General features: G+C 41.5%; 2 protein-coding genes across 13 annotated transcripts in view; both read left to right on the top strand.

Moving 5' to 3' along the window:
* LOC104637566 (inverted formin-2) overlaps positions 1–3,392 on the top strand; it is a 43,599-nt gene extending 40,207 nt beyond the window's left edge. For all 12 annotated transcript variants that reach the window (XR_012835552.1, XR_012835553.1, XR_012835551.1 and 9 more), the window contains one exon: positions 695–3,392. Coding sequence is in view for 2 of the 12 variants with exons in the window: in XM_075753428.1 (XP_075609543.1) it covers positions 695–720 (26 nt within the window). In the remaining 10 variants the exon portion in view is untranslated. The remainder of the gene's footprint in view (positions 1–694) is intronic.
* A 10,678-nt stretch (positions 3,393–14,070) lies between these two features.
* Positions 14,071–21,088, top strand: LOC142601869 (inverted formin-2-like). The gene is made up of 8 exons (XM_075753006.1): positions 14,071–14,151; positions 14,682–14,764; positions 15,832–15,932; positions 17,178–17,248; positions 17,353–17,460; positions 18,058–18,128; positions 19,718–19,838; positions 20,566–21,088. Exons 1-8 carry the CDS (start codon positions 14,071–14,073, stop codon positions 20,764–20,766), a joined length of 837 nt encoding a protein of 278 aa, XP_075609121.1. The 3' UTR covers positions 20,767–21,088.
* The last annotated feature ends 509 nt before the right edge of the window (positions 21,089–21,597 follow it).

Here is a 21,597-nt window from a genome sequence, read left to right as displayed (position 1 = left end):
GACCACAGCCTGGTGAGGAGGGAAGGAAGGGCAGGAGAGGGACGCAGCGCTGCCTGCCAGCAGCTGTGACACATACGTGACACAGTGCGACATCAGCCTCCCTCTGCAAACAGGGTTTGAGAGTCAAGCTTTTCCTTCTTTTTTTTTTTTCCCCCCCCCATTCCTTTAATTCTAGAGAACCTTCCCTTCTGCAGACTCAGTATTGTCTGTGGGCAGTTTTCTAATGGACCACGAGAATCAAGCCAATGCTCCTCTTTCTATCTGGCCTTTGCCTTCCTGTCTGTCATTAGAAATGGTATTTGCTTTGGTTATGGAGTGAGACAGGCTCTTAAAAATGACAGTGTGCCACCCCATCCTTCTGACAGTCCTGCCAAATCCTCTAGATTTAGTAACTTCAGCAATTTAACGTCTAGAGGCATATTCCAATATTCTGCTTGGAAAACACAAGACATTGTTGTTGGACTGAACTAGTGCCCAGCTCAAGAGCAAAATTGCCCGAATTCTTGAACATTAGGATCAGTTCTGGAAAATTTGATTTTTTATTAAATATATAGAGATTTAGCTCTGCCTGTTTTTAGGTTATCTGAAACTGGTTTCCCTAGTAGCACCCCAACCATTAGACACACACGCATGCAAAAACACACCGCTTTGTTTTATAGCTGCAAATAATTTGCATTTCCCCCTCCTCTTACAGGTGTCACGGCAAGGCAGAAGAAGTAACAGAGACCCAGTGAACCATTCACACATCCCCGAAGCGCTGCCAGCTTCTCAGAAGCCGGGTTCTGCATCGCCAAACCACCACCGTGGTCACCTCTGCCCCATCAGGACACACCGCTTCTCCTCCCGCAGCCTTTCAGTCCCCTCCCCAAGACCCAAAGAGCCTCCCCGGAGACTTTGGCACCCTGGGCCCGTGCCTTACGCCAGGCGCTCGCAGGGACGGGGGCCGGTTCTGTGCATGGCGGTGTGAAAGGGTCAGAACTCTCGCCCGCTGTCCTCAAAGCCAAGCCTTTCAACCTGCTCTTAGGCCAAACTCCTCTTGAAGCGAAAGCTGAGTGTGGCCCAAGAAAGGACCGCGGTGTTTAGCCCTCAGAGAAATTTTAAAAATAGCAGTGCCTCAACTAAATTAAGGGCATAAATTAAGCAGTGGCTGTACCATCACCGGTGGAGGCGTGTTACTCCCTCTTCTCATTGCCCAGATGATTTATATTGGACCAGGACCAAGACCCAGATTAGACAAATGTATTTTTACTCTCAATCATTTAAAGCAAGGGAAATCGGTTACAGGGGGGGAAAAAGAAGTAAAAAAAAAAAAGTATGGATTTTAGTAAGCATATGGCTATATAAACAGTGTCTGGTTCCTACACGACACTTATGTGCAATTAAGCTGAAGCACGTCAGTAGTCTTGCAGTAGTCTTCTCACAAGCACAGATGCGTCCACCAACTTTTGGAGAACCAGGACCCCAGTTCCTGTTATTAAAGCACCAGAAAGAGGTTTTCCAGAGTGCTCTACTGGACACATTTTCAGCTTATCCCGTAGTAAATCTCTAGGTTTGAATGCCATTGTCAGCTGCTTGCACTCAAAAGTCTTAGTGTTCAAGCTGCAGAAGGTGTAGGTTCATGTTACTTTTGCTTTAAAGCAGGGAATGTGCAGTATTGTGTTTTCAAAATTCAGAGCTTTATTTCTCAAGTTTTGTAATAACATTGTATCATAGTTTTGTACATAGCTGTCCATTTAAAATGATCTATGTTTGTTGAATCTATGGTGTGATACTGTGCTGAAACATGAATCAAGTGGAAGAGCTGGGTGCTTTTAAGAATTATGCCTTTATATGGTAACTCACCGTGGCTAGACTAATGTTCAGGCTCAAGCTTATTTTGCTTTGCTTAATGGGACTTGTAATGTCCTTGTAACACTGAAGACTTTGCTGGACTAAGTTAGAAGTTAAACCAAAAATTAAATCACTGGTTTATTTTAACCAAAGCACTGCTATGAGCATATTGAGAATCGGTTAACAAAAGCAGAGATCAGCGGAGAGCAGACGCGTGGGCAGCTTCAGTTCAGGAGACCCCGCAGAGTGGCACAGCCTCGTTGCAGCTGAAATCCCACTCCCGGCTGGCAGAAGCAGGCAGAGCCCCACCATCCCCTGCAGAACCACGTAACCCGCCCCAGGTTTGACTTGCAGCACCATCTCTATCACACGTACAGGTTTCCCCTTTTTCTTCCTCTTTTCCCATTTCAGAGCGCATCACGCAAAGCATCAGTCCTTTTGCTCCCATTAATCCAGCTTCTCTGCTCTCAGATTAGACCCCAGGCTACAAAAATCTGTGTGTCAAACACATTTTCCCAGCAGCTTTGTAACCTCCATGTTTCCAGCAAAAGCCTTCCTTCCAGCAGCCAATCTCCTCCTCCCCACCCTGCTGTTGTATCAATAAGAACATCATTTTGAGATTCAGGACTCGGGAACAAACAGGCTTTCTGGGTGATACCTCGGGAACCTGACCTGCCGGTGCCCCGCAGACTGTTCTCTTCAGATGCTGCAGCAGATGCCCACTTCTCCATCTGGGTCTTTCAGCTACCCCCATTTCCACCTGGAGAGCAGCTCTTTTCACACAGCCAGAGGTTTTATTGCTCTGCGTTCTTACCTTGGCTTTCAAAGAGAGGGCGTTTGGCATTATCTTTCCATTGTGCTCAAGAGTTTACGGAGAAATGGGTTATTCTGACCCACAGCCTGTTCTTTGTTCCATAGTCATCTGTGAAAACTACATTAAATTATCTATACAATCACATCCCAATAAGCAGGCTGAAGCAGAGCATTTATAATTTATTACTTCAGAGCAGCTCTGCTTCCATGACAGTGATTATTTAAGAACAAGGGGGACAGAATCAGAGCAGGTCAAAGAAAAGTGCTCAACTGGGATGTGCAGTTTTGCTCCATTTGTGACCTTGAAATAAAGCTCATGATCCTGAAGATTCTTTGGTGGTTGCAAAGCCAATTTAATTGCTGGCAAAAACACCATCGCTTGCAGCTACTTAGCAGGTCTGTGGTCTTTTAAGCCAACAGTGAGTTTGGACCTCAAAAAAGAATTCTTGTGGTATATTACAGTGACTGCACATGGAGCCCAGTATGTAAGCCAGCCTGTGAACACCACAAGTTTCTCACTGCCAAATAACTGCATATTCCTTAATTAAGCATTGGCTATATGATAAAATGAAGCTATGAAGAAATCAGCAGAAGTCTTTTCCAAGTATTTCACATCAGAATTCAGATATGTTTAATGGGATGGATTTTCAGGGTTTGGGTGTTTTTTTTTGTTTTTGTTTGGTTTTGTTTTTTAATTTCAATACCGAAAGTATTTCCAAGTTTAGAATAAAATGAGTACTTGACAAGTTTCCTTTCTCTTGTGGGGATGGGGAAGGCCTATGATTCACCAGAATATATCCATCTAAGTCCTATATTTTCCACATAGTTTATAAAGCATCTAAGCATATCATTGTTGTATATGCTTAGGAATAATCATCCATTTTTTTCTCTCGAAACAGAGATGTGCAAATGAAGCTACATCTAGTATATGAGCACCACCACAGCATTGCACTCGACTTAGAGCATGGCCGAAATCTCTGCATCCAAATTTATGCCAGCACTTTTCAGGTTGAACATACTGTTTGGTCCTCTCCTACATTCCGTAGGGCAGAGGGGGCTGAGAAGTATCTTCTGTTCTGGTTAGAGAGAGGACAAATTGAAATAAGAGAAAAATGCATGAGCCCATTCCAGCAGAATTAACCAGTTTTCATTCTGTCTAAACATAAAGCCTGGATCTATGGCTTTATATTTCTGGCCTTCTGCACACAGTAGTCAACTGAGTACAACCTACAAGTTTACCAATACCACAAGTCAGCACTGTACCTACCAATCCTAGCTTACTCTATCATCTATGTGGTAATAGCCGTAGCCATGAAATATGGAGGAACATGTTAGTCATGTCCTAATGCATCTGAAAGGAAATACAATCATGAACCAACTCCATCATGAACCACTTTTTTTTTTTTTTTTTGTCACCTCAGAATCAAGCTGGTGGCAGGATATGAAAACAGCTTTGCCATGTCTAGAAGCGTCACTACAGAGGGTTAAAAATGGAGTAGTGACAGTGAAGGGACCTTGCTGGGTGATTGCAATTACTACACAGTGACAATCTTGCAGAATAACCGTGTTGTTTGCAGGATTTGCAATGGCAATGCAGGTCCATTGTAAAGAAAAAGGTTTCCAACTCATTACTGTAGAGCAGGTACCACACCTTAAATACCAGTAGAGAATTTGGCCACTGCAAGTTAATCAGCATATTCAGCTCTGTGAGTATAACTTACTCCTTCATCCATGCTGTGTTAGCACTTAATTCACATTAGGGACTCTTTAACACTCTCTTTGCTGTGGCATGAACAGCTCTTGCAACAAGTGTGTGTGACAATTCCTACAGAACCAGGTGTTGGTAGGAATTAGCAAGAGTTCTACTTTTCCCCAGTGGACGCTTTAAGCAGACTCAGCTCACATTACCTAACGTCAGAAGAATCACTCTGTGACAGTCAGCTCCTATCAAGTCAGTTTAGATACTCTCCCAGCCTGTCAAAGCAGGCTTTTTCTAGGATCAATGCTCTTCGCTGATGACACCTACATTACGGCTACGGTTGGTTTGCCCTGCTCTGGGCATGCAGAACCTGATGTGTTTCTTTAGTACTTAAGCAGCTTCATACAACATAATCTGCATTGAGCTTAGTTGTGAATTGGTGGCAAGTAATTACTGAATCCTTCAGTCAGAATAGATGGAGAAAGTCAGAGGTACCACAGAGAGATAGGGTTTGCCCAAAGAAGAGCTAGCACATGCAAAACATGTAACAGATCTACGATGTCTGCTGATATGATCCTTCAAAACCCACAACTTGACTTTGTAATCTAAATGAAAGCCCCAATAGCACACAATTTCCAGGAGTGATCCTTTGAGGCCACCAGACTTTTTCTACACAATTTGCCATGTTTTGCAGTCTCCATTCTTTAAGGTTTTCACAGCTCGATTAGACAAAACCATAGCTGATCTGATCTATAGCGGTGGTGACAGTCCTCTGTAGGGGAGCTTGGACAAGACTGTTTGTGGGGTCCCTCCCCACCAACATTTCTATGATTCGCTGTTCAGCAAGAACCAGACAGAAGAGAAACAGAACAGTTCCGAAAATACAGGAGCAGTAGGAGTCCAGAAACTCTTTCAGGTCTATACATTAATCTTCTTTGGTAAACCGGTATCATACAATCAGAAGAATATGCCCCAGGAGTAGTGACTACATTCACCATAGTAGCAGTCTACAAACCCATCCTGAATCACAGACAAATAGTTTCCTTCTCTAAAGTACCTCCTTAATTGGCGAGACCCCAGGGAGAACAGGAGGACAGAAGGATTTTTCTCCCTCAAGGTACATTCCACTGCTCTACTTCACCTGCAGAGGTCTACAGGACAGGGGAGAGACCTTGACCTCCACAAGGCAAGTTCTGTGACACATACCACTGCCTACAGAGGTCTGGGTGCAGACCACAGCATAACTGCATGTCGACAGACAACATGATAATCTCTTCCAAACCCTGACCTATCTCAAACCTAGCAAACATCCAAAGATTAAAGCTATTATACACTGCCAGTAATCCCTTCAGCTATACAAGCCCCAATTAAAGTACCAAAATTCCTTTCTATTTTGAAGAGTTCATCCCTGCTCTTTACAAAGCCCTCAGTCCTACGACCCTCCATTCTCCCAGCCTCCTACCTTTCACACTCCATCTCCAGACTCTACATACATCTTCACATGGTTCCTTGGTCGAACTGCCTCACAGTTCTGCCACAGGGCACAAAGACCAGCAAAAGGGTCTTAGCAGCAGTCTCCCCCAACATCTGCCACGCACAGCTGCTGGTCCAGGCTCCATCTGCAGCAGATCCCAAGGCTACTGCCTTCCCACCAGCAGCCAGTTCCCTTAGAGGGCTTTTTCATTAACTCCATCGCTAGGATCCAGCCTGCAGGCATTAAGGACATAGACTTCACAGCCACGCTCCAGCCAGCAGCAGAGGCAGTAAGAATGAAAAGCGAACACTTTTACTGCTTCCAGCTTTTTGATAGGAGAAAATGGAGGCACAGCAGTAGCTGGATCTTAATAAGGGAAAGGTGGGTAACTTGCTGCATTGCAAAGACTAAACAGGTTTTTGACTGCTGGAACACTGAAATGAAGTGCCAGGGAATTCGGTTACTGGGATCACCCATTTTCTGCCACTGTCTTCCTGAGTGGCTGTGCACAAGCCATTTCTCTGCGCCTCAGTTCTCCCATCTGTAAAATGGGGACAATAGTATCCTTTGACAAGTGGTGATGAAAAACATCACAAAAGAAATACTGTTAATGATAAGCAAAAAAAAATCCCAACATACTTCTTTTTCTCTTTTCTGTCATAACATGTTTGCAGCCATATTACAGTCAAAACAAAATGAAGAGGGTAACTTTCAAAGAATTACTGGTCTCTTAAACCCTCTGAACCCAGAATGCAGAAAACCCTTAGGAATGTATCTGAAAGGAAGAGGGTGACCCTTATAGCAACAAGATTGCTTGTGGAAGAAAGGATTAAGATCGCTAATATCTTCTACTTCTTACTTTCATCCTTGTAAGAATCATAAGCTTCATGAATAAATTACACCTGTTGAAACATCAGCAGTGAAGAATATCACTCTGGGAGCCTCTTAATGTAGGCAAGTCCCTGAATCCAAACCAAGTGTAGCCCATTGGGAGATAACAAAAAATAGCTTTCTACTTGTTAGGGACCACCTATCTGCATAACCAAGTGACTAACAATCTCCCTGGTTGGGTTATACATCCTGTAGCTCACTTCCAGCTATTTGGTAAGCAGTACATCTTCTCCCTCTCAAAAATAACGCATTGCAGATATTGACTCTTGTGCTTACACTTTTGATGGTTACCTTGTAAGTGTATGGGGCACAGTTTTTAAACAACTTCCCCCCTCCAAAAAAAACTGTTAGAAATAACACACAGGGGGAAATACCAGGTTTTATGAAGCATTCATTGAAATCCCTGTTTCCAGCATAATAATGATCAATAAATTAACTTCCAGCTACAAAGAAAATCAAGTTTTACAAAATAATATAGCCCCATATCAGCCCATCAGCAACGCTAGAAATGAAAAAATGAGAGTGCTTACATGGTCCAAGACATTGAGGTAAGATGTTTTTTGGATCTAACTTAAAAACCTAAACCCTATGCCATCAAAATGCAATTTATCTTTCTATGCTATTGAGAAGTGTGCCTATTTTTAGCATGTCAATAAGCAGATGAAAACAAAAGCCTGTATTCTGGCAGTCCTCAAACATCAGCAGCTTTTCCAATATAACAAAAGGTAGAGTAGCAGAGCACTGAAACAGCTTCACAGTTAATTGCAAGTTAATTGATTTCAACTGGATCATCAGAGTTGGGCTGGTGCATTGAATCAATCTCTGTTCCCAATTATCAAGCTTTTGGAGCTTTCTGCAGTCTGCTAGTCCTTGTCTGGTTGCATTGAGACGTGGGTGTATATATGTATATATTTACCAGAGGTAGATTTTTGCACTTTCTAAGAAGAAATTACATGCAGAGGTTGTTGGTTTTTGGGTTTTTTAAAATATACCCACAAGCTCATTTGAACAGTATCAGCAATGTAAGTTAACAGCTGCCTTGAAGTATACCAAAGCTTTAATCTTCCTAGCAGCATGGATTTCTCTACACAGTCTCAAAAGTATAATCTTTGGAGGTACATTATTATAAGGCTATTTGTCATTCAAAGCATATTAGATGTTTCTTGTGTAAGATTCCTGTTTTATTAGGATTTTTAAAAACAAGACTTTACACAAACCCTGTAGCAATTTAGAAGAGCACTCTGATTAAAAAAAAAAAAAAAGCTTCCTAATTAATACTCTTTTAGTGATTCCTCCAGCAGCTTAATTAAAATAAACAAGCAGCAGAATTTTAACATGATTATTTCTAATAAGATTTTTTTTTTAATCAGCTCATTTTACTCCTAATATTTCTAGCAGAAAGTGGCTTACTTCTCATTAGGCTCTTTCATAGTGCTGAATCCCTGACTTGTCCTGCTAGGGTAATTACAGGCATCTGTGTAAGTTTAGCACAAAGACTGTAAAGTCCTAAAGGGGATACATTAAGTTGTTGACATAAATTAAATGTAAGCCTGCTTTACCTTTGGGAAAGTGTTAGTGCTTATTTGTGCAAAAAAAATGCTTATGGAAACCACCAACAAATTAATTCAAGGAAAAAGCAAATACAGTTAATACTCATTTTCTATTACAGGCCTTTTGCTTAGCTATTTTAATTGTTTCTATTTTGTATGTAAATCGAGTGTTATTTTCTGGTTGATTTAACATTTAATATTTTTAATGTAAGTTATTCTTACTAAATTAAGATTAAAAACACAAATCAAAAGTTTTACTGCTTTCTTTTGCCTTGGATCCACTGGTTCACAATTTTACTGAGGCTGTTGTAAGAGGTGGACACTATCATCAGTATGAACTGCTACGTTTCAAACACAAGCTCCTTCAAATTACAGGAGATGCTTTAGAGGTGTACTATGGACTAGAGATATATTAATTGTAGGTTTTAATGCAGGTCCCTTAAAGAATTATGTCTGTGCAAAACATTAATTTAAATTGCTGTGACAGGAGGAAAATGGTCATTCATAAGTATTAATCTAGTCCTTTGGGAACATAAACATGGTATATACACCAAATAAGTCTGATCCTGCACTAAACCTAGAAATGAAAGTACCCATCCCGTTAACTCCATTAAAGCCTCTGGTGTTACTAATGTACGTTTTGTTACAGACTTGTGTAAGGGCTGGGATGGGGGGGGTGTCTTTTTTTCTGTTTAGATGCAGTCCCTACTGTGTCATCTCTGGAGCATTGATAGTTTGCTCATTGCTCCTCATTTAGCATGTGGTGTTTCTACTGTTGCTGATAGACATTGCTATGGAAGTTGGGTAAAGAGAGAGATCACAAAGCAACGACAGCTACTGAGATTAAGCATCCCAGGACACTGTTCATCCACAAGAGACACGAGTGTTTGCAAAAGAAAGGTTTGCTCAGTCAAGCAAACAAAACCAAGTGCTGGGCCAGCAAGTACCTCTGCTGACTTTGGTAGGCCCGATTCCATGTTTAAAACTGGGCATATGTACAAGATGGGGACTTCTGCGTAGACTTTTGCAAGAGGCTCCAAGAGAAACTGTATAGTCTCAGGGCAAATGTAAAGATTTGTCCTAGATGAAAACTTAGTTAAAGGGCAAAGTAAAACTTTCTTATTCATTTTAATGCTTACCAGTCTTTTCCCTGTGTGGTCACAGGACCATAAGCAACTCAGCCTGAGTCCTCCTCAGCTGTAGCTTGTTTAATTTAATAGGATATTTGAGAGTTTCTCTCAAAATCCCCACCCTTCTGCACTCAAGGTAAGTTGTGGTACCATGGTTTCTCAGGAACAAGCCAGTGTGTCCCTGCTGTCTGGGAAGTCCCCTGCATAGAGCACCTGTAGCAACTTTCATAGGAGGCATCCATTTACCCCGATAAAAGAAAAATCCCACAGAATGGCTGAGCAACAAGGGAAAAAAAGCAACCAGGTAGAGATTTAAAATGTTACAGCGTTTGCTCTTCCTTTCTTTATGTGTCACACCAAGAAGGTAGAAGGATCAAGAGAAGTCAAAAAGGAGGCTTATGGCTAGCAGTGCTGCTTTGCTCCTGACTCGCACAGCTGAAACCACCATGAAACGTCACTTGTAAAGCAGAGAGAAATGTTTCTGCCATTTACCTTAATAGGAAGGTCACTGTTATTTCTGTTTCTCTGTGGGAGTTAGCAGTAGCCAGCAGTTGTGGGGAACTCTGCTAACTCATGCACCTCCTCGTTGTTTTGTAGAGCAGGAAAATGGGACCAGGGCAAGCCACAGAGAACCTGCTGTCAAGCGTGCGGTGCCCAAATGACCACAAAACAGTGTCCAGAAGATCAGTTCAAAAGGTGAACAAATACACTCAAGTTGACATGGACCTGGAAGAGGAGAAGCCCAGTGCAGACCAGAGTCTTTCTTCAACAACTGGTCTTTCTGGGAAGCCGTGGCAATCTCCAGGGAAGACGTTGCCTTCCCAGCAAGGTGTTTCTTCATCCTCCCAAGGACAGTCTGCCATGCCAGCTCTGCTACCATTGCTGCCAGCCCCTCCACCCCTACCCCCTGGGCGTATGGTGCCTCTTCCACCCCTTCCCATACCTGGCATAAATGCCCCATCGCTCCCACCTCCCCAGCCATGCAGTAATCCCCGGTGCAATCATCTTACTTGTGGATATGGTGGGCAGCCCCAACCTAAGAAGACACCGACGTTGAAGATGAAGGTGTTTCACTGGCAGAAGCTCCCCTCTGATGTGGTGAGACGTACGTGCTTGTTTGTAACGCTGGGCTGATTGGTTCATTTACTTTGTGTCTAAACAAAAATGCTCATGTCGGGGGTCTAGGCCTTGACTCAATAAGTCAGGTCACACAGGTGATCCTATTGCTTGCTCTCACTCCTACAAAAAATTAGTAATCACAAATAAATATGGAAAGTCAGGTCTTCGCCAATAAATGGAGGAAATAGTAGTTTGGGAAAAGCACTGAACTGAGGCTCTGTGGCTGCTAAAATTATCTTAACGTCTCAGTCTCTATTTGTTACTTGTTAAAGTGATGATGTGAGTCTGCACTAATTAAGGTTTGCAAAACGCTCTAAATGTGTTGAATGGAAAGATCTGTTGAACAGTCATGCTCTGCAGTTCTTCCTAATGAGCTCCTGGCACATCACCGGTGAGCGTCTTCTCAGATGAAGCTTTTACTTTTTCTTTTTTTTCCTTGCACAGCTAGAAGATACATCAGCCAAGATCTCAGGCTGAAAACTCCTGTCAATAGGGCTGAGGAACATGTACCCTCAGGGTAGGATGTAGCCTCCAACTTCATTTCATACTGACCACAGCCATGTGATTTGTGTGGGGTTTTTTTCCCCACACACAAAATAACGCTAAGGTCTGTGGTTAACGTGTGGTCTGCCAAAGGGGTTAGCAAGTCCTGTTCAACCTTCAGCAAGGAGGCTGTTTCCATTTATGCTGCGGCTTTTAATACTCAGTTCACACAACACAGATCTTGCAGTTGTTCTCCATTGTGCTTATCATCAAGAAAGGGGGACGTCAGGGGGTAAGAACTTGCTGCTATGATAAAACACATAAAAACGCATGTAAAAAAACCATTTTGAGCCACATTCTGCTTTCTTGAGCAGAGATACAAATTCAGATTAAGCCCCAGTATCTTCAGTGCCACTGTTGCAATCTCTCCTGAAAAAAAAAAAAAAGAGGTAAGATCATTTGTTGAAGTTTCCAGTGTCATAGATAAATCCATGTTTTGGAGTGCCATGTGTTATTCAGATGGTTCCTAATGATTCTGGTAATAACACTGGGATTGGGAGTCCTTGCAAAGAGAGACGTTTACCTAATTGGACGCAACATCCCCTGTTTGGGTACCACAGTTCTGTGAGGGGTGTAGCTGGTCAGCAGTAGCAAAAAGAATTTGGAGCAGCTCATTAAGTTAATCTGCTGCCTTCAGCCCAGTGAATTGAATGTGGTGCTAGTTTACCAGGTTCAATTAGCCTTCAAACCTTTGGGATACTGTCTGTGGGAGCTGCCACTCTTAAATAATTAACATTTGTCCAGGACTAATGAGCATCATATTTCATTCATCCTCCAAAGTGTTTTCCCTTCCACAAATCACACTGCCTTGGAAGTGCTCCTTTACCTCTGTGGTCCATCTTGAAGTGTTGTTTCTCTTCCAGAAAGCTGCTCCATGTGGGCTGTGATGCCAAGCAGCTGCAAGGAGCTTGTAGAGCCTGACTACGCAACCTTGGAGCTACTTTTCTCTGTCCCACCAACTGCACCTAAGGAGAAAATGGGGCCAAAACCAAAGAAATCAAGACAGGTACCTGGACTGCTTGCTTTTTGTAGGGCCTGGCAAAATTCTTGGAAGTGAGAAGCTTATTCACTCTTTATTGTTGTTAATCGTTTATAGTAAGGTAGAAAGTTGGGATTATTTTTTTTATACCCATTGCCTAACACTGCCTTTAAAAAAGCACAGGAGAGATTTAGAATTAAACATGTTGAAGCAACTCTGCTGACGGGCAGGTCTTACTCCAAGAGAGGGAGGATGTGGGAATTTCAGTACTAAGTCTTATAAATTGGAATGTTCTAGACAAATCAATTCCCTTCTCTATGTCTTTGCCTCTTTCTAAAATAGATCTAATGATCTGTGCTGTTGCGAATTGCTCTAAGTTTGATCAATGAAGATTGTTGGTAATGTAATGTTCTTGGTCATCCAAGAACGAATCTGGCTCAACAAACAAACAAAAGCTCTAAAATGTCTGTTAAATTCAAGGTAAATGTGTTTCTAGCTGACTGCTTTTTTTTTAACTATTTTCACAGATCACATTCATAGGTCCAAAGAAAAGCCTCCTTCTGAGTATATTTCTGAAGCAATTTAAGTGGTAAGATTTGGAGAGTACTATCTGAATCATTTATGTGATGTGTGTATGTGTTTATTCAGACACTACATGAAATAAATTTAGCAGAAATACTTTACAACCACTGCCTTTCTTTAGCAAGGAGTCAAATTATTTATTTATTTATTTTAAACTAATGAAATGTGGCGGTCTGTTTTCAGGCAATTAATATCACGTCTCAAACCGGTAAACCTAAAACTTAACACCACTAATTCCTAAAGAGACAATATGCATCAATAACAGCAAACCCATGTGTAAATATATTTTTCTTTGGTATTACTGATGTAAATACCAACTGCTGGCAGCACCTGTTAGTGAAGATTCCTGATTGGCAGTTTCAAGTTACTTAATTAATTTTAGAGAGACATGTCCAGGCATTCAGATCCAAAATCGTATATAGTTTTTATTCACAGTTTTTCTATAAATAGGAAACAGTTTCTATAATTAAAGAAATGGAAATTTATCAACTCACAGTCGGGGCGGGGGAAGAAAAGCAAAAGAAAGGCATCTGTACTACTTTTTGGCAAAATATCTTTACTTTTACATTCCCTGAAACTACTGCAGGATGAAGACAGATTTTCTGCTCTCTCCCTGCCCTTTGTGCAACGGCCCATGTTACGAGGGCTTCAAAAAGAAATTGAGCCTAGAACTTCCTTTGTGTTAAGAATAAATCAGAATCAGAGGGATTTATTTTATTTTATTCTATTCTTTTTGCATTGCAAACTGCTTCTCGGTGGGGAAGAGCTGTGCATAGCCTAATCCAGTTGCTATTTCCTCTCTCTGCATGATTCCCTGGGCAGCGGTTAAGCTCTCCTGAGAGCAGCTAGTGACCGTGGGACCAAAGAGTTGAGCCCTGCTTGCACTCATGAGGGATGAGGCTGCTCTCCGGCCGGGTGCTGCCTCTGTGCATGCCGGTAGCTGCAGGGAACCGAGCTCTCCAGAGCCCAAACCAGAGCAGTCTGGACTCGTTTCAAAGGCATGTTGTCTGCCAGAGTTTCAGGCAAGGATTTTGGGTAAAACCTTCTGGGATCTTTATAAATGCTTCTCAGCAGGAGGACAGCCATCAGTTTTAGCCTTGGCTTTGCTGCAAGCAGTGGAGAAATTCAAGAGTAAATCTCTTCTCACTGGATGCTGGACACGCACAGTAAAAGGAGACACTGCAGGGTTTGTTGTGTAAAGATGAACAAAGCCCAGAAAGCATGAGGAATATTGCCTTAGGCTTAAAAAAAGCCTTTGCTTTTTTCGTATCTCCGCTGCACTTCTGAGGACTAAGATCCAAAATGTAATGGGAGGCAAGTATAGTAAGAATTACTTCATTTACTCCTACAGCATTAGCTGAGAGATTGTGGTCTCTTCTGTTTGTCGTGTTACTTCTCCCTACGCCGTTGCTCCAGAGCACCTCTCTCTTTCCTACAGTTCCAATGAAGAGATTGCTGCCATGATTCAGAAAGGGGATAGATCCAAGTTGGATGCTGAGATACTGAAGCAGCTACTTAAACTTCTGCCTGAAGACCATGAGGTATCTAAGTGTGTTATTCTGATGGAGTTCAGTGAAAGTCAATGACTTTCCAAGGTAGAGTGGTGGGAAGTCTGCCCCAGTAATGGTCTGGCCTCTTCCCACAAAGGTTAGGCAACAGCACATTGGAAGACTCAACACAGGTGTAGACCAACTGCTGCTCTCCGTTCCCATTATTTTAATTAGATGGATGAGATGATACATTAGCATTTGTGGACCTAGGTGAATAAAGAGCCTTTCAGAGCAGGCTTCAATGAGGAGAAAGGACCCATCTTTGTAAAAGGGTTGCTAGGCTTGGATGCAAATCCCTGTGGAGCAGGGATTTGTCATACAAGTTACTGTTAAATGCAGATGACCTTCCAGTCAAAACAAAACTTAGGTGTTTGCCCTTGCAAACCAGTTCATATACACAATATATTGTTCATCTGCCCCAGTCCCGTTGCCTGCGTGCACAGCAAGTTCAGAAAAGCCAGTGAAGTTATTTGCAACCAGAAATGTTTGTGAGAGTATTTTACTGCTTTATTCCCTATTAGATAAACAGCCTCAAATCTTGCAAAGAAAAATCAGAACTAGCGAATGCAGATCAGTTTTATCTCCATCTCTTGGAAGTTCCTAGGTAAGCAAAACTTTCCTTGTCTTCAACCCATGAGTGTGGCTCTTATAAGATTTGTCCATAAGAATTAAGGCCTCTGTTTCCTGTGCTAGAGGGATGTTCCTGACATTCAGCCTTCAGGATAAATCATCTGACTGCTATTTGTAGAGCTGGTTTGAGAAACTTTTCCTTCCCAAAGGCCAAACGGGCTTTCAGACACCTCTGGCAAACCAAAGTTAAATTAACCTTGGTATTAATAAGTTAGCGAGAAAACTCTTGACTGTTGTACAGCTACTATCTGTATGACATGTAGTTGCAGACTGAATTTTGCCACCAGGATTCTGATTAATTCCACTCCTGGTTTAGAGATTCCAGTCTACCAAAGAGAGCCCACAAACCCCTACGTGAATCACAGCAGTGCCTATGCTTTCACCACCTCCCTCATTTTTAGCAAGTCAGATGAGACACACACAGAGAAATCTTTATACTGTTCATAAAAACATGGTGACATGTCGTAATTCATAGGAATAGTCCTCCATAAATCTGATCAGTTGTCATGCCACAATCAGAGACACTTTTTTTTGAAAATGTCGTGGTGAAAATGTGGCTTTTCATTTTCTCAAACTTATAGCTAGCTTTAAAAGTACTTCAGAAAATGTTTTCATGGCTCTTCCGCAACATTAATCCATGGCGAAGCATAAATATCATTAAAGGACATCACTGCAAAAGTATTTCAAATTTCTGTTTGGGAAGTTAAAAGGAAGAACAAAAATCCTGTCTAGTGCTGCCCAGGAATTGTCAAAAATTATGGGCTCATTATGTTAGGAAGTCACTGCCAGATGTCAGTGCAGCATTGCCTTCTGAAAGAGGAGATGATAATTGTTTCTAGGACATCTTTGGAAATATCTGAGTGTTTGATTTATTTATAATCCAGTTCTCATGTCAGAGATTTAAAGAGAACATAGCAATGCTGGTACTGCGCTTTGCCTAAAATGGGTGATTCTTTTGCTGAACACAAGTCAATTAACGAGGCCTGTGGGGTTTGTTTTTGTGGTGTTTGTTGGGTGTTTTTTTCCACTGATCTCTTTTAGCTACCAGTTGCGGATTGAATGTATGCTGATTTGTGAGGAAACAAAAATTCTGCTGGAGTGTCTGTGGCCAAAAGCACAAGCCATCAGGACAGCCTGTGAAAGTAAGTACATCAGTGCTGTGCCTATGTCCAGGCTCAGTCACAGGAAGCTTCTCTTCTACTTGAATAGCAACAGTGGTAGCATATGCTATAATCTAATCAAAATTAACCTTTTAATTGCTGAGAATCTGGCGAATGTCAAAATGATTCTGCAGATTCCTGCTTCGAGAGTTCATTCTGCAGAATTGCAATTTGTGCTGTCCCGCTCTGAAGCGGAGCTTCTGTTGACACAAATAACACACGCCTCTCTCCTATCGGTGGTTCTGCAAAGAAGGAAATTTCCCTTATGTCAATGCCAGATTCTGTTTGAATACAGGTTAAATTTTTGTGCACGGTGGAGATTTTTGTCCATAACAATGAGTCGGTTCCAGTTGTTCCGCTAGCGCACACTGGTTGCAGTCCAGCTTACCTCTGCGGTGAAGCAGGCCACAGTGACATACCAGAATCTGGTTTGGCTTCCAAAACAGATATCCCAGATGATGTTCACCAGTGTTTCAGGAACCCCCTCCACGCAAAATTAGCCTTGGTTTTAGTTTTAAGGCAGGTCCTTCTTGAAGTTGCTCTTGGATTCTAGCTTCAGTTCAATAGTTTTAGAGAGTCATTGACCTCCTGTTGAACAATTAAACTGCAAAACTTTTATGTTTGCACGTAAAACTTGGCTATACCTGGCTGATGTCAGTGCTACAGTTACTCTGTACTGTGTTGCAATCAACAGCTCTCTGCAGTCCACCCAGTCGTCCCTGTCCCTCCTTCATCCTGTTGCGTGGATCAACGTTTCTGTTCTAGTTCTGCCAAAAACTTTCTTCTTACCCCAGGTTCTCCTGCTAAAATGCACAGCTTCTGGTTATCACTCTCACTAACGACGATAATGAGGCAAAAAGCCACTGTGCTTTTCTTAGCCTAGAATAATATGTGCTGGAAATGGGGGCAGTGGACTTTTCAGAAGTTTATATGCTTTCTCATATGCGGTTCTCCCTCATAAGCGGCTGCAGGGATGACACATATATCTTCCAAACTTGATGGGAAAACTGGTTTTCCATCTATTTGTAGAGAAGAGACCACAATAGAAACTTACTCATTCCACTTCCATTCAGCTGATTTGTTTCTGTACTGGTATATTTCCAAATCCATAACAATGGCTTGACATATTCTTGGATGAGAATTTTGTTACCCCCACTGTCAAACCTAAGGAAAATCCTATTTCAGATCTTTTAATTTATTGAAAATGTCTCTGTCTTTATTCTTTAGCTCTTCTTACCAGTCACCGACTGCCAGTTTTCTGCCAATTGATTCTTAAAGTTGGAAACTTTCTGAACTATGTAAGTAAACTGATTTCTTTAATTGCTATATTTCTAAAGATATCAGAAAATACAAATACAAGACTTGGAAACTGAAGGAAGGCACTTTTTTCTGTATCTTCTAGGGGCATCACACTGGAGATGCTGGAGGTTTTAAAATCAGTGCCTTGCTCAGGCTAACAGAAACAAAAGCAAACCAAAGCCACATTACTCTGCTTCACCATATTTTGGAGGTACACCACCACTGTGAAGTTATTCCCGCATGCATTATTCTCAAATATTCATCACCCAGAAACTAAGGGGCTTTGACTTCAAGTAGCACCCCACTGTAGGTGTCTGGAGGGTGAGCCTCTGTGCCTGAAATACGATGAAAACTTTTCCGTCGCTCTCTGTGTAGATGGGATCAATCCACATTCAGTAATGTTTAGAGAGTTAACACTAGGTTTCCTTTCTCAAGTTTGCTTAAGACGTCTGCTTGCTGTTTTCTTTCTCTTCTATTCTCCAACTGCTCTCCTGTGTTGACGTGTCTCCCAAATGCATCTGTCAAATGAAATTAGTTTTAGTGGTATGAAGACAAAACCTCAGGTCAGCTTGCACATTGTGGTAGCACACAGGATGTAAGCCTGAGCAGTTAAAAGAGTCTTTCGCTTTCTTTTTAATTCCCTATGGGTGCCAAATGAGAAAAAGAATGAATGAGACTAACTTTACTCCTACGCTTGTAAGAATGAAAACTGAAGTGTTAATTTTTCAGTCCCGATGTTGTCCAGCTGTAAAACTTTCCTACTCTTTGACTGACTGTGCAAGGTAACCATTTTTCACTTCGATTTTAGGAGGTTGAAAACACCCACACAGATCTGCTGCAGCTTCCCAGAGATCTTGACTTTGTTTCCAAGGCAGCAGGGTAGGACATTATTGTTTGGTTTTGTCATGTATGAATTGCCAAGCTCTTTAAAGCCAACAAGGAGCTGAGTCATTTTATGGTGGTGCACTAAGGTCACAGGACTTCTCTGCTGTGGGGGAGAGAGGTTCCCTTCTAACACCGAACAATGTTGAGATTTACAAATCAACCTGGTTAAGACTTTTTATGTGGAGCTCAGTGTGATTTTTTTCTTTCGGATGGTCCAGTAGTACCTTAGAAGTAAAACTGTGTAAATAGCGAACTCCCTCATCTTTAAGGACCAGATTCTTCTTCCACATACTGCAATAGAAACACATCTTCACTAAAACTTCTGAGCCATATCCATGTGCAAGCCCATCAGGAGGTACATGCGCAGAGCTGGTGTAAGGAGGGAATGACTGGGGTGATTATCTGAAATAGGGGACCTCAGGAGTCCCTGAGTTGAGTATTGGTACAAGTTTCTAATATATGTGGGTAGAAAGAAAAAATCTGTTTCTGCAGATTTTCTCCCATGTGCCTGAAAACCTCATGAGTCTAACGCCAGCTCTTTCGTTTTAGCTCAGAATAATCACATGGAGATAGGTTCAATTACACTGATCGGAATCCACATTTATAGCACCAGGATTAACATTTTTTTAATGAATTCATACATTTCCTTGTAACTAGAAGCAGGGATAACTTTTAAATCTGGAGATGGATTGACATTTGTTAAGTACCTGCTAAATAATTTTTTTATAAGTATTTTTATTCTAACAGAACAGAAAATGTTAGGGCTTTTGCGAGTTATCTGTGCAGAATTTAAGTTGGATGTTGTTTTGAAACATTAATTTCTTTTTGGGTTGTGTCATAATAGAAATGCTTCTGTTATTTGAAACTAAATCTTGCTGGGCAATGATATAAATGTGCTCTTTTTAAAAAAAGTTATTGCCCTCTAGTTTAGTCAAACTCTCAGACTTACAAAACTGATTTGCTAATCAACCTGTGGAGAACTGTTAACAATGCAAATCCTGCAAGGGACTCTTCTAATGCTGCTCACATCTGGATGCACTGTGAAACACCCCATCAGGTTTTGCTGATTCGGTATTTTTTGTCTGACACAAAGAGTAGGTCAGAACCATGGAAGATGTTGGTTCGGCAGTGTCACATGTTTGGGTCTCCACATGAGCTAAATGAACTCCGAGAAGACATACAAAATATAAATCTATAAATAGATTAGGAAGAAAAGGCAAGGAGGGAAAAGAACCAGCTAAGTAAGGACAGTATTGGCACAAGGAAGATGAGCTGTGTTGCCTATGAATAAAAATAGGCTGGAAATTTTGGAGAAGTTTTTTGAATACTAGAACATTGAGGTTCTTCCACAGTCTGTCCAGGGAGGCAGTGAGGGCAAAAGTACAGCTGCTTTCTAGGGTGAGGGTTTGAGCACAGAGAACAGGATTTACATAGAGGAGAACTACCTGCAAAAGCAGTGTCCAGGTTGGATGATTAATTCTACATTCATTTGCAGAGATGATACTGTTTATAATAATCTTTTAACTTAATGAAAACAAAAGTCTCACCCCTTCAATGTACTGTCCTTCTTGTGGACCTTTCAGAATCCACCTTGACGTTATGCAGGCCGAGGCAGGTGCCAATTTGAAGAAACTGTTGGAAATAGAGAAGCGTTTATTTTTGTCGACAGACGATTTAAAAACACAGCATGGAAAATCTGTTCAAGTAGGTAATGTGGGTGTGACACACTTCCCATCCTTCTTCCTAAACGCTTTAAATCTCTTCTCAAAGGCACTGTAATTCAGGTTGCCAATGAGCTCTATGGGAAAGGGGTCGTAACTATGTTCCCCCTGCACCGTGGTAGAAGGAGCATCCCAGATTTTCCTCCACTTCTGTAATGTGCGATCGTGATAAGGAAACAGCTGAGGACCAGTCAGCTGCATGTGGGAAAATGAAAGGAAGGTCCTAAAAATGAAAAGTAGGATGCAACTATAAAAGCATACAGTGCAGTACAGAAACGTGTTTTGTCTCACTGTTCTTTGGGGGGAAAAAAGCAAACAGATTTGCAAGATGTTTTTTTTTCTTGCACATATTTCCAAACTGCCTAGCTTTTCATGTTCTTAAAATAGGGCCACTTAACTAAAGCTAAAAGGCAGAATCCTGGTGCTCTATCTCCCTTGATCAGTCATCCCAGGTTGTGCCACATTTCCACATCACTGTATGATGAAAGGGGCAACGTAACAATGAGCTGCTTTGGGCTAAATGAAACCAGGGGAAATACAGGGAAATACAGATGTTCAATTAAGAAGAAAATATCACACACTGTGAACCAATCTTAATTGTCAGCTTTTTAAAGACTGACTGTTCTGTGTTAACTGGCTTGAGTCTTCTGGGCAGCTCAGAATATGCTACTTCTTAATACGCATGAATTGTGTTGCAAACTGTGTCTCAGGGCAGTCTCGAGGCTTCAAAGGACCTGCAGAAGGAGTTTGCCACCATTGAAAAGAAGAAGGAAAAACTTGCTGATTATCTTTGTGAAGACCGAAAAAAATTGTCTTTGGAAGATTTATTTAGCACAATGAAAACCTTCAGAGAGCTCTTCCTCAAGGCCTTACAGGTGGTTTGCATTTGTGACTGTTTAGAAATAGAATGAGAACTTTTTACTATTTTTTTTTTTTTTAAAGCAAGCAAGAATTTCTTTTTCTTCTACTCCAAGTTGGCCTACCTAAACCCTGGCTGGAGAAATAAATGAAAGTAACTGTTTACTTGCTGGCAACCTGCAGCAAGAAAAGAGCATGTGGGTAAATATAAAATGTGTTTTGGTTATTGAGGGGTTTTTTTGCTATGGAGAACTAAGAACCCTCCAAGCTGTAGTTCCTACTGTAAAATTATTAATCTGGCCTCAGTGCAATAGGAGCTTAGTGGCGTGTGAAAGAATGAGCAACCTGACATGCTTTATAGGCTTTGCCAACAGGCAAAAGGTAAATTTTCCAATGGGCAAAGCCTAATTGGAAGATAAGTTTACACGTAGGTATTTTATTGTACTAGTTAGTTCAAAACAGTATGTTTTGCATCCCCTACAAAACTACCAATCTCCCAAGAGACTATATTTGGCACTTTATTAATTTATAAGCCTTTACTCCTTGCACTAAGGAGTAATAAAAGAGCAACTTCACCATAAAAAGCTGTGTAGAGCACCTTCCAATTAGTAAGCCTCGATTTTGCATCCCCTACTACATACTTCACACCTGCACTGATGTACTTCCTCTAGGGTTTTCTTAATGCCAGGTGAGAGTGGCTTCACATTTATATATTTCAACAGCAATGATTGCTGTTGAATCACCCACTCCTGTGCTGGCTCCAGGAGAGTCCCAGACTGGATTTGTCTTCTGTGGAGGAATCATCCACATTACAAGAAGGATTGCAAGGATACAGACAACTACGCTGGGCGATGTCAAGGCGAGAGAGGCTGAAGGAGTGCTTT

The sequence above is a fragment of the Balearica regulorum genome, chromosome 5 (assembly GCF_011004875.1).
Source record: "Balearica regulorum gibbericeps isolate bBalReg1 chromosome 5, bBalReg1.pri, whole genome shotgun sequence".
In the NCBI taxonomy this organism is placed as follows: domain Eukaryota; kingdom Metazoa; phylum Chordata; class Aves; order Gruiformes; family Gruidae; genus Balearica; species Balearica regulorum.
This window is presented reverse-complemented; position numbering and strand designations above follow the sequence as displayed.